Source organism: Panthera onca, chromosome C1 (genome assembly GCF_046562875.1).
Source record: "Panthera onca isolate mPanOnc1 chromosome C1, mPanOnc1 haplotype 2, whole genome shotgun sequence".
NCBI classification, from domain to species: domain Eukaryota; kingdom Metazoa; phylum Chordata; class Mammalia; order Carnivora; family Felidae; genus Panthera; species Panthera onca.
Window position 1 is genome coordinate 200021775 of NC_138346.1, and position 16581 is coordinate 200038355.

The 16581-nt window shown below is 37.8% G+C and overlaps 1 protein-coding gene across 3 annotated transcripts in view; it reads left to right on the forward strand.

Annotated features, from left to right (window-relative positions):
• The window catches only part of TAF12 (TATA-box binding protein associated factor 12), a 32906-nt gene that overhangs the window by 3734 nt on the left and 12591 nt on the right, over nt 1-16581 (forward strand). The window contains exons 2-4 of one of the 3 annotated variants that reach the window (XM_060624761.3): nt 11281-11365; nt 12086-12337; nt 15161-15238. In XM_060624761.3, coding sequence (XP_060480744.1) covers nt 11294-11365; nt 12086-12337; nt 15161-15238 — 402 coding nt within the window. In that variant the 5' untranslated portion in view covers nt 11281-11293. Of the gene's footprint in view, nt 1-6913; nt 7038-11280; nt 11366-12085; nt 12338-15160; nt 15239-16581 lie in introns of those variants that run through there. The other 2 variants (XM_078452155.2, XM_078452156.2) reach the window with 2 other exon arrangements.

Below are 16581 nucleotides of genomic sequence, written 5' to 3' on the forward strand. Positions count from 1 at the left end.
GACCCTAGCCAGAATCAAGAGTCTGATGCTTAACTGACTGATCACCCAGGAACCCCACTTTTTTTTTTTTTTAATATCTGAAGTCATAAAAATGGTTATAGGATGCCACCAACACATACTACAATGGTTGAAAACCTTTAGCTTTAATGCACTGATTTTTATAACTAAGATTTAGAAGAGAGGAGCATATATATTATAATATTAGCAAATATGTTTATTTGTACTTTTCATGTGCCAGGCACTCTTCTAAGTGCTTTCTATACATAAATTCAATGTACTGTCACAACAGTCCCATGAGATATACTTTATGAATAACTGCATTTTTCACATGAGGAAACTGAGGTATAAAGAGATTAGAATAACTTGCTCAAGGACGTAAAGCTGATTAATAAGTGGCAGAGTTGGTATTTGAACCCAGACATTGCCACCAGAGTCTGTCCCTTGACCACTGTACTGTATTGCCTTTCTGTTAAGCCAAGACCACCTAAACAGAATCAAACTAGTCAAAAAAAACTAATGGAAAGAAATGTTCCTCTCAAGTTTTACAGAATGCAATTAATGGATTTTTTTTTTTTAAGGCTGGGAAATTTGAGCTCATTTAGATACGTCTAGAAGCCAATGAGGAAAGAAACAGAAAACCCAGTCATTTAAGTCCTGTACCACAGTGATAGGGCTTTTATGCCATCAGCCTGGTAGTCCCCTTTACTCCACTATTTGGTTTAAATAATTCCTAAACATTTCAGAAGTGAAAGGGTTTTAAAGACAATCTGTTCTTCTATTCCCCTATTCTCTTCACTTAAAAAATATATATATATATACATATATGTATATATATTTTGGACTGGTTCAGTCCAAAGAACATGCGACTCTTGATCTCAGGGTTGTAAGTTTGAGCCCCAATGTTGGGTGTAGAGATTACTTAAACTATTTTTTAAAACTTTTTTTTAAAGTTTATTTTCTGGGGTGCCTGGATGGCTCAGTCGGTTGAGCTTCTGACTTCGGCTCAGTCATGATCTCACGGTCTGTGAGTTCCAGCCCCGTGTCGGGCTCTGTGCTCAGAGCCTGGAGCCTGCTTCAGATTCTGGGTCTCCCTCTCTCTCTGCCCCTCCCCCATTCATGCTCTGTCTCTCTCTGTCTCAGAAATAAATAACCATTAAACAAAATTTAAAAAAAATAAAGTTTATTTTCAGAGAAGGAGAGAGAGAGAGAACAGGGGAGGGACAGGGAGAGAAAGAGCAAATTCGAAGTAGGCTCCGCACTGTCAGCTCAGATTCCAGCATGGGGCTGGAACCCACAAACCGTGAGATCATGACCTGAGCTGAAATCAAAAGTCGGATGCTGTACCGACGGAGCCACCCAGGCACCCCTTGTGAAAACTTTTTTTTTTTTTTTTTTAAGTTTTATTTAAGTAATCTCTACACTCCAGGTGGGGCTCGAACTCACAACCCCAACATCGAGTTTCATGCTCTTCTAACTGAGCCAGCCAGGTGCCCCCCAAAATAAAATATAAAAAAATATCTGTTGGGGTGCCTGGGTGGTGCAGTCTTTTAGTGTCTGACTTGATCGCAGCTCAGGTCTTGATCTCAGGGTCATGAGTTCAAGCTCCGTGTTGGACTCTGTGCTGGGCATGAAGCCTACTTTAAAAAAAAATGGCTAATGAAACAGATGTCTAGAAAAGGCCATGGTCTTATAATTACTACAAGGTGTGACCCCCTCCCCCCATCTCCTAACCCTCTGAAAAATCAGAACCTCATAGTACAATGATAGGGTTGCAACTGGATTTCTGTTTGAGGCACAAGCTGTTAAAAGGAAAAGCAGCTAGGGCTGTTATCCTCAGCCTGTCACCCATAGTTTAAATGTAACTGGTGAGGAGGAGGGAGGAGAGACTTGGTATTTAATTGAACTCCCAGCCACACAATCTTGTTTTGATAAAATTATGAAGTAAGTTTTACTGTAGATTACTGGGGCATGGACTTTCTGGACTTAATTTCGTAAATCCCGTAGCATGTGATTTCCACATAGTAGGTGCTAGTAAGGGTTTACTGTTACAATTGTTCTCTCAAACTGTCCCACAATTGATGCCTCTGTTTTTACACAGTAGTACTTCCCTATTTCATGGCATTCCAACTAAGTGAGAGTTAGAAATTTGAGTAGCCCAAAGGCAACCATGGTATATTACATAACAGAATTTAGGTTATTTACAGTCACTTCATGGCATTGTGCTTGGTCAGTATCATCCACAATTGGACTTGATGAAAGTTGTCAGTAAACAGGTGATTTGGAAATGGAGTCATTGACCATTTCAGAATGGTTATGATGTTTTGCTTTTAAATTTACGTACCAAAAAACCCACCCTTTTGGGAGTGCAGTTCTATGAGTTGTGACAATGCACACTTTCATGTAAGCACCATAACACTGCTCCCTAAAAGTTCCACCATCCCCAGAATTTTCTTCGTGCTGCTCCTTTGTAGTCAAACCCTAACCCACTCCAAGCCACTGGCAACCACTAATCTGTCCTCTCCATCCATATAGCTTTGCCTTTTCCAGAGTGTCATATAAATGGAATCATATAGTAAGTAGCCTTTTGTCTTGCCACTTTCACTTAGCATATGCATTTGATTATCCTTGTTGTTGCATGTGTCTGTAGTTCTTTCTTACTATTGCTGAGTAGTACTCCGTTATATAGATATATATTTATAGTTTATCCATTCACCAGTTGAAGGACAATCTATTTTTCCAGTTTTGGACAGTTATTAATAATGTTGCTGTAAACATTCACACACCAATTTTTGTGTGAATAGAAGTTTTCATTTCTTTAGTAAATACCTTAGGAGTGGGATTTCTGGGTCATATGATAAATATATACTTCACTTTATAAGAAACTGTAAACTGTTTTCTAAAGAGATTGCACCATTTTACATTCACACAGAAATGTATGATGATTTCAGTTGCTCAACATCCTCTCCAGCACTTGTCTATTTTTAAAATTTTTAAAGGGGCGCCTGGGTGGCTCAGTCGGTTAAGCCTCCGACTCCAGCTCAGGTCACGATCTCTCGGTCCGTGAGCTCGAGCCCCGCGTCGGGCTCTGGGCTGATGGCTCAGAGCCTGGAGCCTGCTTCCGATTCTGTGTCTCCTTCTCTCTCTGCCCCTCCCCTGTTCATGCTCTGTCTCTCTCTGTCTCAAAAATAAATAAAACCTTAAAAAAAAAATTTAAAAATAAAAATTTTAAATTATTCTAATAGTATTTAATGGTTATTCATTTCCCTCATTGCATTCCCCAGATGACTAATGATATTGAATATCTTTTCATGTGTTTGTCATCTGCATATCTTCTTAAGGCATAGGGTCTGTTCAGATCTTTTGTCCATTTTTTAATTGCATTGTTACTTTTCTTGTTGAATTTTGAGAGTTCTTTATATAACCTGGATACAAGTTATTTGTCAGATATGTGATTTTTAATATTTTCTCTTCATGTATGACATGTCTTTATTTTCTTTTATGGAGCAGGAGTTTACATTTTGGTGAAGTTCGCTTTATCAATTTCTTTCTTTTTTTTTTCACAAAGTTTATTTATTTTGAGAGAGAGAGAGAGTAGGGAGAGGCAGAGAAAGAGGGAGAGAGAGAATCCCAAGCAGGCTCCGCACTATTAGTGCAGAGTCCAATGCGGGGCTGGAACTCACAAATCATGAGATCACAACCTGAGCCGAAGTTATACACTTAAACGACTGAGCCACCAGGCACTCCTCAATTTCTTTCTTTTGTGGATTATGCTTTTGGTGTTACATGTAAGAACTCTGTCCTGACCCAAAGTTATGAAGATTTTTTTTCCTTATATATTTTCTTCTAAAAGTTTTATAGTTTTACATTTTTAATTTTAAGTGTATGATCAGTTTTGAGTTTGCTTTTTTATAAGGTATGAGATATAGGTTAAATTCGTTTTTGTTGCTACTGCTGTATTTTTTGTTATATTTTAAAAAGTTGTCAGAACTACCTATTTTTTCAGAGGAAACAAACCAAATACTACTTTAATTCTTTTTTTCATAGGTAGCATATACACATGGTACAGAATTTAGGGTATATGATGAAAAGTAAATCTTCTCCCACCTTGGTCCCATAGGCCACCCAGATACTACCGTTCCCTTCCCTACCAAGATAACTGCTGTTATCAGTTTCTTATTTATCTTTCCAGGAATAATTTATGCATTTACAGTTATATGTCTTTTAATAGATGATAACAAATTATTCTCACTATTCTGTACTTTGGATTTTCAATGAACAGTGTATTTTAGAGGTCCTTTCATGAGTTTTTTCATTTTTTAAAAACAGCTTTATTGAGATGTCATTGACATTATCATACAATTCACCATTATCAGATGTACAGTTCAATGGCTTTTTTATACATTCAGGGTTATGCAACCAACCATCACCATAATCTAATTTCAGATTATTTTGTCCCCTCCTGAAATAAACCCTTTACCATTAGCAGTCAATCCGTATTCTTCTCCCTTACGCTTCAGCCCTGGCAACCACTAATCCACTTTCTTGTCTTGATAGGTGTGTCTGTTCTGGACATTTCATATAAATGGAATGATACAACATGTCTTTTGTGACAGGATTCTTTCTTTTATTTATTTTGTTTAATTTTTAAAAAGTTTTATTTAAGTAATTTCTACACCCAACATGGGGCTCGAACCCATGACCCTGAGATTAAGAGTTACAGCTCTTCCAGCTCAGACCTCGGAGAGTGATCTCCTCTGAGCCCCTCTGGTGTAAAATAAACCTCCTGCCTTCCAAAAAAACAAAAACAAAAACAAAACAAAACAAAAAAGGGTTACAGCTCTTCCAATTGGGCCAGCCAGGTACCTCTGGATTCTTTCATTTAGCTTAATATTTTCATAAGTCTTACTCTTTTTCAGTGTATTTCATTGTGGTTATACCCTGATTTATTTAACTGTATCACTTTTGATGGACATTTAGGCTGATATTCCTTGTATGTACAGTATTATTTTTACATAGAAGTTCAACTGTAATATAAATTGCTAAACATGGAACTGTGGGGTCAAAACAATATATGTTTTTCTAATTTTGGTAGATACTGCTAAGTAGCCCTGTATAGAGACCTCTAACAAATTTATATTCCCCCCACTCCAACAACAGATGAAATGACTATCCATAAAATTTTCAGAGTACATGTAAAACTTTTTCATCATTGCCAGAGGAGGAATAAATAGTTTTAATCTGTGTTTTTATTGTGAATGAGAATAAAAGTAATTTCATTACTTTAAGAACTATTTGAATTTCTTGTGCTGTGTTTTTTTTTGGGGTTTTTTTGTTTTGTTTTGTTTTTTGCAATTTTTCTTTTGGGTGGTTGGGTGCCTATTGATGTCTAAGTATTTTTTATATGTAAAAGAAATTAGTTCTTTGTCTTTGATATATATATTGCATATATTTTTGCTAGTTTGTCTTTTTGTCCTTTATTATGTTTGTTGCCATGCAGACATTTTATTTTTGTTTTTTTAAAAATTTTATTTATTTGTCAGACATTTTTATTTTCATGTAATTGAACATGTCAAGTATTTTATGGCTCCTGAGCTTTGGGTCATCTTTATTTTATTTATTTATTTTAAAATGTTTATTTATTTTTCAAAGAGAGAGTGGGTGCAAGCAGGGGAGGGGCAGAGAGAGGGGGTGACAGAGGATCAGAAGCAGGCTCCATGCTGACAGCAGAGAGCCCAATGCGGGGATGGAACTTGTGATCCTGGAGCTCATGACCTGAGCTGATGTCAGACACTTAACTGACTGAGCCACTCAGGCGCCCCCTTTGGGCCATCTTTAGAAGGGCTTTTCATTTACTGCTGAGAATTTTTTTTCCCCAATTTTAAAAATTGAGATAATTGTAGATTTATTTGCAGTTATAAGAAATTATAATACAGAGTGGAACACCTGGGTGGCTAAGTGGGCTAAGTGTCAGACTTTGGCTCAGGTCATGATCTCTTGGTTTGTGAGTTTCAGCCTTGTGTTGAGCTCTGTGCTGGGATTTTCTTTCTCCCCCTCTCTCTGTCCCTTCCTCCCTCTCTCTCTCTCTCTCTCTCTCTCTCTCAAAATAAATAAATAATTTTTTTAATTAAAAAAAAATAACATACAGGGGCGCCTGGGTGGCGCAGTCGGTTAAGCCTCCGACTTCAGCCAGGTCACGATCTGGCAGTCCGTGAGTTCGAGCCCCGCGTCAGGCTCTGGGCCGATGGCTCGGAGCCTGGAGCCTGTTTCTGATTCTGTGTCTCCCTCTCTCTCTGCCCCTCCCCCGTTCATGCTCTGTCTCTCTCTGTCCCAAAAATAAATAAAAAACGTTGAAAAAAAAAATTAAAAAAAAAAAATAACATACAGAGATCTCTTGTATACTTTGCCTAGCTTTCTCCAGTGGTAACATTTTGCAAAACTGTTGTGCAATATGACAATCAGGATATTGACCCTGATATAATCCACCAGTCTCATTCATATTTACCCAGTTTTACTTGTATTTGTTGACTTGTATTCATTTGTGGATGTATGTGGATTAAGTCCTATACAATTTAGTCACTTTCATAGGTTCTTTTTTTTTTTTTTTTTAGTGTTTATTTATTTATTTTGAGAGAGAGAGAGAGTAAGCAGGGGAGGGGCAGAGAGACAGAAAATCCCAAGCAGGCTCCACACTGTTAGCAAAGAGCCCATTGTGGTGCTTGAACCCACGAACCACGAGATCATGACCTGAGACAAAAATCAAGAGTTGGTCATTGGTTGGTCATTGGTCACCTCACTGACTGAGTCACCCAGAAGCCCCTAAAGGTTCTTTTATCTGTCATCACAGTCAAGACACTGAATGATTCCATCACAAAGGTCCCTCATATTGCCCTTTTGTAACCACATCTGCTTCCCTGCTACTCAGTGCCTAACAACCTCACGAATCTCTTTCCTGTTCCTAAAATTTTGTCATTTCAAAGATGTTATATAAGTACATTTTTGTATTGTCTTTTGCTCAACGTAATTCTCTGGAGGTTCATGTAAGTCGTGTGTATCAAGTTTTTTTCTTTTTATTGATAAGTAATTTTCCATGATCTGGATATACCAGTTTGTTTAACCATTCACTTCTTGAGAGACACCTGAGCTGATTGCAGTTTTTGACTATTACAAATAAGGCTACTATGAATATTCATGTAAAGGTTTTGGTGTGAACATAAGTTCTCATTTCTCTAGGATAAATGCCTAGGACTTCAATTGTTGGGTCGTGTAATAGTTGCATATTAAGAGTTTTTTTTTTTTTTCTGAGCCGACTTTATTGAGGTATAATTTGTGTACAATAAAATGCACATTGTAAGTATTTAGTTTGATGGGTTTTCAGAAATGTATGCAGCTGTGTAAGCATTACCCCCCTCAAGATATAGAACATTTATATCTACCTCACAAACTTCCCCCATACCCGTGTTCAGTCTCTGCCCCATCTATTGCTAGAGTTTAGTTTTTAGATCATTAGAGGTTAGAATTTCATATAAATGGAATCAGGGGTGCCTGGGTGGTGCAATCAGTTAAACGTTGGACTCTCTTGATTTTGGCTCAGATCATAATCTCATGGTTCATGGAATTGAGCCCCAAGTTGAGAGATTCTCTCTCCTCCCATTCTCTCTGCAGCCCCCCTCAAAATGAATAAACTTTAAAAATGAAATACAAATACGGGGTGCCTGGGTGGCTCAGTCGATTGAGCGTCCGACTTCGGCTCAGGTCATGATCTCACAGTTTGTGAGTGCTAGCTAGCCCTGTGTTGGGTTCTGTGCTGACAGCTCAGAGCCTGGAGCCTGCTTCAGATTCTGTGTCTCCCTCTCTGTCTGCTCCTCCCCCTCTCATGCTCTGTTTCTCTCTCCTGCAAAAATAAAAACATAAAAAAAATTTTTTTAATGAAATACAAATTTAAAAATTAAATAAATGGAATCATAGAGTATTTCTTTTGAGACTGGATTTTTTTTTTTTTTTTTTGCTTAAATATTTTTTGAGATTCATCCCTGTTGTTTTGTGTATTAATGGTTTGTTCTTTTTTCCCCTTTTTTCTTTTTAGAGTAGGCTTGACACCCAATGTAGGACTTGAACTCTGACCCTGAGATTAAGAGTCGCATGCTCTACCTGCTGAGCCAGCCAGGCACCCCCTCCCCCCCTTTTTTTTTTCTAGTTTTTTTTTTTTTTACTTTATTTTTTTAAATGATTATTTATTTTGAGAGAGAGAGAAAGACACACACATACTCACACATACACACGTGCATGCACAAGAGCAGGAGAGGGGTACAGAGAGAGGGATTGAAAGAATCCCAAGCAAGCTTTGCAACGTCAACACAGACCCCATCTCAGGGCTTCATCTCATGAACCATGAGATCATGACCTGAGCTGAGATACAGAGTCAGATGCTTACCCGACTGAGCCACCCAGGCACCCCTAGTTTTTTAATAAACTATTTCTTAGAACAGTTTTAGGGGCACCTGGGTGGCTCATTGGGGTAAGCATCCAACTTTGGCTCAGGTCATAATCTCGTGGTTCATGAGTTCGAGCCCCACGTCAGGCTCTGTGCTGACAGCTCAGAGCCTGGTACCTGCTTCGGATCCTGTGTCTCCTTTTTTCTCTGTGCTCCTCCCCCACTTGTGCTCTGTCTCTCAAAAATGAATAAACGTTAAGAAAAAATTTAGAACAGTTGAGATTTACAGAAAAATTGGGAAGGTAATAGGGTTTCCATACACCCAGTTTCTCCATAGCAACATCTTACATTAGTATGGTGCATTTGTTAAAACTAATGAGCCAATATTAATACAGTATTATTAACTGAAGTCCATCATTTACTCAGATCTTAGTTTTTCCATTTGTCTTCATGTCTCTTTAGGCTTCTCTGTGACAGTATATCCTTAGATTTTTTAAGAAACTGCAAACCGTTTTAGAGTGGCTGTACTGTTTACATTCCCACTTGCAATGTGCTAGTGATCCATTTTCTCTGCATCCTTGTCAGTATTTGGCGCTATCACTATTTTTTATTTTAGGCATACTTCTAGGTGTGTAGTTTCATCTTACTGCAGTTTTAATTTGCCTTTCTTTAATGACTAATGACGTTGAATACCTTTTCTTGTGCTTCGTTTGCCATCTGTATGACTTTGGTGAAATATCTGGTCAGGTCTTCTGTGCATTTTGTAATTGAATTAGTTAAAAAAAAAAAAAAGACGTGCTGAGTTTTGAGAATTCTTTATACTTTATAGATACTAGTCTTTTGTTGGATATGTAGTTTGTAAATACTTTCTCCTCGTCTGTAGCTTGTCTTTTCATCCTTTCTACGTAGGCTTTCACATAGGAAACATTTTTAATTTGATGAAGGCCAATTTAGAAATATTTCCTTTTATTGATTGCATTTAGTGTCAAGTCTAAGAACTCTTGTCTAGCTAGAGCCCAAAGATTTTCTCCTGTTTTTTCTAAAAGTATTATAGTTGTACATTTGATATTATTAAAGTATACGATCCATTTTGGGTTAGTTTTTTTTTAATAAAGTGAGAGGGTTATATTCCTGAATATTTTTTAAATCTCCTATATTCTAGTATTTTATATTTAACATTTAAGATAATTCATTTTATATTTAAGATTTAAATATTTGATCCGTCTGCAATAAAAGAGTGTATGAAGGGAGGAATATATATATACCCCCCCTCATTCCAGATGGGTCAAATATTTAAATTTTAAACATGAAACCAGATTTTTTCCAGATGTACTCATATACCACCATGCATTCAATAATCTATCTTTTCCTTATTGATATATGCTATGAACATGAGAATATAGGTTTGTGTGGGAACACAAGTTTTTATTTTTCTGGGATAAATGTCTAAGAGTGCAATCCTTTATTTATTTGGGTGGGGGTTGGGTGATTTGGTTTCCTGTCCTTAATAGTGTTATAATTTGTATATACAATAAAATGCACAGATCTTAAATATTCAGTGTGATGACTTTGACATTGTGTAAATCCATGTAATCATCACCCATCCAAATATGGTGTTTTAAATCCAACCAAATAAAGGAATAGTCTAGGAAACTATGGGCAGTGTCAGTCTGGTAATGAGTGGTTATCATCTGCTTTGTTTTGTTTTGTTTTAATGGAAGAAATAGCTCACCAGAATTATTGAAAATGCAGAAGTAATGTTTGCTTCTCAACAAAACAATACAGTAAACTGCAGTCTAGTTTCTTAGGGAGAAACTTTGATGTTTCTTATATTGTATGGATTCCCCTTATTTCATTAAAACAACTTATTTCATTAATAGTCATTGGAGCTATTCCTTAATGTTAATTCCAAACTTGACATATGATTATTCATATTTGGTGCTGTGTAGATTGTGTTCTTGTCTACAGGTCTTATTATAGAAATTCCCATTATGCAGAAATCTCTATTACAAAAAAAGTCTTCTACTTATTTTGAGCAATACCCAGTACTCTTTGGGAAGTCCCTTGAAGGTTATGGGAATGTTATTTGAAGGGTATAATATGTTCAGTGTGGTGAGCATACTGATAATCTTTAATAAGTCTCTTTCATAAAACTTGCTGTGGGTAAATAGTTTGTTTTTATAACATTACAGAACAACTATTAACCACATTCTCAATCTTTCCCTCTCCTGATTCTTCTGTTGGTACCATTTGTGGGTAAGGGGAAGGAGGCATGGACTGCATACGGTTAAAAACAAACAAGTGATCTTGATGCTCTGCTGTCCCCCTCAGCTGACTCTTGGCCAGGTTTCTCTTGGTCACTTAACCAGTGCATAGTTAGTTGCTTTTCTTAAGGGTAAACCAGGAAAGGTGATTTCTCGTGTTAGAAAGTTAGGCAGTTTGTTGGGGAGGAACTCAGCAACTGGGGCAAGAGTTCACACGTATAGATGCTCATTTAGGTTGCTAAGCTTCACCACGTTCTGATAACCACTGCCATGATTCCTGCAAGTTCAAGTTTCACAATTTGGCCAATGAAGTTTCCATATGCTGCTAGTTTATCCCTAACGCTAGAACATCCGTTTCATTAGAAGAGAATTTATATTACTATAATCTTCATTAATTTTAAAAGCTGCGTATGAAAGAGATGGAGATATTTCTCTTGGTAATGAGTAAGAATAAGGAGACAGGAATATGGATGCGTTTCTCCACATCCAGTTTGCTTGGATTCTGGCCCGTGAAGATGTGCCAGCCACGCAACTGAAATGGTTCTGTGGCAAGAGTGGTGCTTGATGCCAGTTGTTCATTTACAGGTAGCTTTTGAAAATGGCTGCCTCTCAGTTCACCGGGCTCACAGCTGTTGCTGATGTAATTAAAGATCTAGACACTCAGATAGCTGTAAGTAAGCTCGTTGAGGCCGCTGTTGACGGAATTTGGTGAATGTGCTTCTGATCTTGATGACACCAAAGCTGCTGTCCACAGAGTCTACCTCATGGCTTTAAAATTTAGGAGTCTTGGCTACTCCAGGCTAGGGACTCTGCATGTACTTAAAGATTGCTAACACTCAAAGAAAATTTGCTCTTGATGACAAAGAACAGCTTACTTTTAACAGTTGCTAAAAATCGTGTTGATTAGACATAGCCCTGACATAGATTTAAGCATGTTTTGAAGTGCCAAAATGAACTAATCTGTTTTCTGAAGTTTTGTGACTGGTTTTAAGTATGTGATTGTGCCATGATTTATTTGAATTTAACATTATTTGCTGTTGAAAAATAACACATTTAGTACTTAACCAAGTATTCTATTTTTACGAAGTCTTCAAAAATGTCTTACTCATTCTAGTTTATTTTTGTACGTAAGATTTCTCATTTCATTTACTTATTTAATTTTGTGGACTATTTCATTTAGATTTTAGAGAAAAGATAGTTTCTAAATATGAGGTGAGAGCAATGAACATTCCTCATTCCGTCCATTTTTAATGTGCAGGTATCACATCGTCACTATCCCAGAAATCCTAAAGACCCTTCAAGTCCAAGAGACTTTATATAAGTTTACTTTCAAAACTTACCCTTTATTAAAGATGTTTCTGGAGCTAATTCTCTTGTTTTCCTTCTACAGTTGATTGGCCTTGGTCCTCACAGCTCCAAAAAGAAACAGGATCTTGATAAGCTCTATGAGCTGAAGTCCAAAGCTCGGCAGATTATGAACCAGTTTGGCCCCTCAGCCCTAATCAACCTCTCCAATTTCTCATCCATAAAACCGGAACCAGCCAGCACTCCTCCACAAGGCTCCATGGCCAATAGCACTACAGTGGTAAAGATACCAGGCACTCCTGGGACAGGAGGGCGTCTCAGCCCTGAAAATAATCAGGTATCATTTCTTATTTTTTGTTCTTTATAGGTACCTCTTATCTGTTATTTGAACCAGTAATGCTTTGGGAGATGTCTATCTCAGATGCTGCTTCTTCCTTTTAGCTGGAAAAGGTCTTTTCCCTCCTTTGGACTTCTTTATTTATTTATTTATTTTTTCTAATTTTTTTTTTTGTTGTTGTTTATTGTTGAGAGAGAGAGTGTGTGTGAGCAGGGAAGGGGCAGAGAGAGAGAGAGGGAGACACAGAATGTGAAGCAGGCTCCAGGCTCTGAACTGTCAGCACAGAGCCCGACATGGGACTCAAACTCACAAGCTGTGAGATCACGACCTGAGCCGAAGTCGGACGCTTAACCCACTGAGCCACCCAGTCACCCTATTTTTTTTAAATAGGTTTCTTGGGGGGCGCCTGGGTATCTCGGTGGGTTGAGTGTCCAAATTTGGCTCAGGTCGTGATCTTGCCATGCGTTAGAGCCCTGCGTCGGGATAGCTGCTGTCAGCACAGGGCCCACTTTGGATCCTCTGTCTCCCTCTCTGTCTGCGCCTTCCTTGCTTACACTCTCTCTCTGAAAAATAAAATTTAAATTTAAAAGAAATTTAAAGAGTTTTACTATTTATTTATTTATTTATTTATTTATTTATCTTTAGTTTATTTTGAGAGAGAGTGAGAGAGCAGAGGAGGGGCAAAGAGAGAGAGCAAGAATCCCAAACAGGCTTAGGCTTGAACTCACGAACCGTGAGATCATGACCTGAGCCAAAACCAAGAGTCAGACACTTAACCATCTGAGCCACCCAGACACCCCTGTCCTTTGGACTTCTGAAGTTCTTTATGAAATTATCATGTACAATGTTTATCAGTGTTTATAGCGTTTATGTGTGTGATGTATATTTACATACATCCATATACACACACTAACACAACATGTTGCCTATGATAGGTTTTTATATTTTTATGTATAAATATATATATGCTTTATAATTGGTAAATAAAATAGCTAAATAAAATAACTAATGCATTCATTATTCATTATTCCTGTAATTAAGTACCACTGCCTCCAGTCTTTTCTCCTTCTAGTTCATTCAGCTGCTGCCATTAATTTTCTGCAGTACTTCTAAAATCTGCCCCCCACTTTCTGCCCATGATTCTGATTCTGCTCTGCAGACCCACAAGAGATAAGAAATAAGTATTATCTCTTAACTTGAACCTTGTAGGCTGGAATAGGAGGGAGAGACATTTCAAGAAAATAGGGGGAGGGACCAGCAAAGGTGAATGGGGAAGGTTGGGCAGATAGTTGGGAAGCCAGCTTGTGTTGAATGTGGAGTCTGTTGGAGAAGAGCAGGAGGTAAGACAGTTTAGGCTGGATTATGGCAGAATAAACTGAGCATATACTAGTCAGTTTCCTTTGGAACTTTTAGTCATTAGACAATCTTTGCAAATATTGTCTATTTTTAATATTTAATAGAAGAGTAAGTAACATAATAAAAGTAGTATATCGTAGGAGGATTAACTTGGTAGTAAGTGGATAAGAAAAGTAGGAAAGGGGGCAGACTGAGAGGAAGACCAGGTCTAAGACTTCTGTAGTAAATCAAGATGTGCAGTAAAGGCTGGATGTAGCGGTAATGTTAGAATGGAGAATGGATAGATCTGAGAAATCATGAACAAATATGTATTTTAAAAATTTGTTGCTTTTTTCTTTATTTCCAAGATTATACATGCTTATCACAGAAACTTTAGAAATACAAGAATAAATAGCCCATAATTTTACCATCACCCCAAAATAACTATGGTTAGCATTTTTTTTTAATATGAAGTTTATTGTCATATTGGTTTCCATACAACACCCAGTGCTCATCCCAATAGGTGCCCTCCTCGATGCCCATCACCCACTTTCCCCTCCCTCCCACTCCCCATCAACCCTCAGTTTATTCTCAATTTATGGTTAGCATTTTAATGTATGTCTTTTGATTATTGTTTAATGGTATATATATGTAACATGACATTTCCTCTCTGAAAAAGGGATCACAGTTGTACGCACTTATACAAATATTATATGGAGATGAACACATGGTCCCTGCCCTCAGGGAGCTTTCAGCCTACTAAGTCTGAAACAGGCAAGTTTATGGGGTGCCTGGGTGGCTCAGTCAGTTGAGCAGCTGACTTCGGCTCAGGTCATGATCTTGGGGTCCATGAGTTTGAGCCCCGTGTTAGGCTCTGTGCAGACAGCTCAGAGCCTGGGCCTGCTTTGGATTCTGTGTCTCCCTCTCTCTCTCTGCCCCTTCCCTGCTCACACTCTGTCTCTGTCAAAAATAAATAAACATTAAAAAAAAAGAAAGAAACAAGCAAGTTTACAACTACATACAATGATAGAAGGGTGCACAGAGTCTAGTAGAGGCCAAAGGAGGAAGTGGTTCCTTTTACCTGGGTGGGCTAGGAAAAGCAGAAAGAAGGCACCATAGATTGAGCAGATAGGAAGAAGGGTAGAAGAGCACGTCCAAAAGCAACAGAGGCACATACAAGTTGTGATGGTCAGAAAATTGCAAATTATTTAATGTAGAGGGAAGGTAAGGCATAGTGAGAAAGAGATGAAGCAGAAATAAACTGACAGGTGTTGGCCTCTCGGCCACACTGCTCTTGTGGCCTTTCCCTGGGCTACTTCTGTCTTGAGAGTACAGTTTTGTAGAATACAAGTCTTGTAGGCCAGACTGCTGACTTTTGGAAAGTAGAAACTAAACCCAACACAGTGACAGCCTTTCTTCATTACAGGGTAATGAGGTGTTTTGCTCCCTTAATACTTACTGAAAAAATCTTCTCCCAATTAACTTTAGGTATTGACCAAGAAGAAATTACAAGACTTAGTCAGAGAAGTGGATCCTAATGAGCAATTGGATGAAGATGTGGAAGAGGTAAGGTGGGGTTGGGAACCCCAGAATCTGTGTCCCTGAGAGCTAATACAGAATATTGGCTCTTTAGAGGCAGACAAATCTGAATTTGAACGTTGGCTCTGCCGCTTACCAGTTCTGTAGCTGTGGACAAGTCACGTACGCTTTTTGACTCAGTTTCCTCTTGTGTTGGCAGGGTATGGTATTATTTACCCACAGGGTTATTGTGAGGGTTCCCTGGAATAACTTGTACAAATCACTTAGGAGAATGCCTAGCACTTTCTACCTAGCAGCTACTGCTGCTTTTGCTTGGCAAAAAGGGCTTCGTTTGTTGTTCACAGGCAATCACTTTCAACAATTTTAGTTGTTTCTATAATATTCCTCCATATTTTTAAGTAATATACTGAAACAGATATTCTTTGATTTCTGTCTGTTGATAGAATTTTGTTAAACCACTCACATCCATACATGCTTCCCTTTCCCTCATTTTTCCAATATAGTTTTGTCACAACTTTTAGATAACTCAGAAATCAGTATTTACATTATTCTGACCAAGTAAATATTGTTCACCACTGAACCAAGTCCTGTTTTGTACTACTTACAAAGTTGATAATTGACTCATTTTTATTTAGTTTTTTTTGTGCCTTTTTTATTCGACTTCTGCTATCACCTCTGGTGTACACTTTATCAACATTGTTTTTTCCAAATGGAAAAATAATCTGCAGATTTTAGTCTCTCCCCCGCCTGCTTTCCCGACTCGGAGATTTCACTCCCAGAATCCTCCATCGTCTTCTGGTCTGATTAATTTTAGGTCACTTGAACAAACCTCTCCTGGGTCTTCCTTTTGCTCTTTTTTTTTTTTTCCTCTTTGGATCTCTTGTTTCCTAGATCCTACATCCTCTTCTTCTTACTTTATTCCCTCTTTTTGTTAAAGCACATTTTTATTACTGTCTAAGAAGGATAGATGAGAGGTAAATGTCTGAAAATATCTACATTCTAACTTCACATTTAATTTTTGGTTTGAAAGAGTTTAGAATTTGATTATGGAAATCATTTTTTTCCTTTCAGTTGTAAAGGCATTGCTCCATTGTCTTTGAAAATCTATTAAGAAATCTTATGCAGGGTGCTTCGTGCAACTCTTGATCTCAGGGTCGTGAGTTCAAGCCCCATGTTCGGCATGGAGCCTACTTGAGAAAAAAAAAGAAAAACAGAAAGGTCTTATGCCATTCTGATCCCAGTTTTCGTTTTTTAGAGTCTTTTTTCTTTTCCCTTTTTTTTTTTTTTTTTTTTAAATATTTTCTTTTTTGAGTAATCTCTATACCCAACCTGAGGCTTGAACTCAACCCTGAGATCAAGAGTTGCATGCT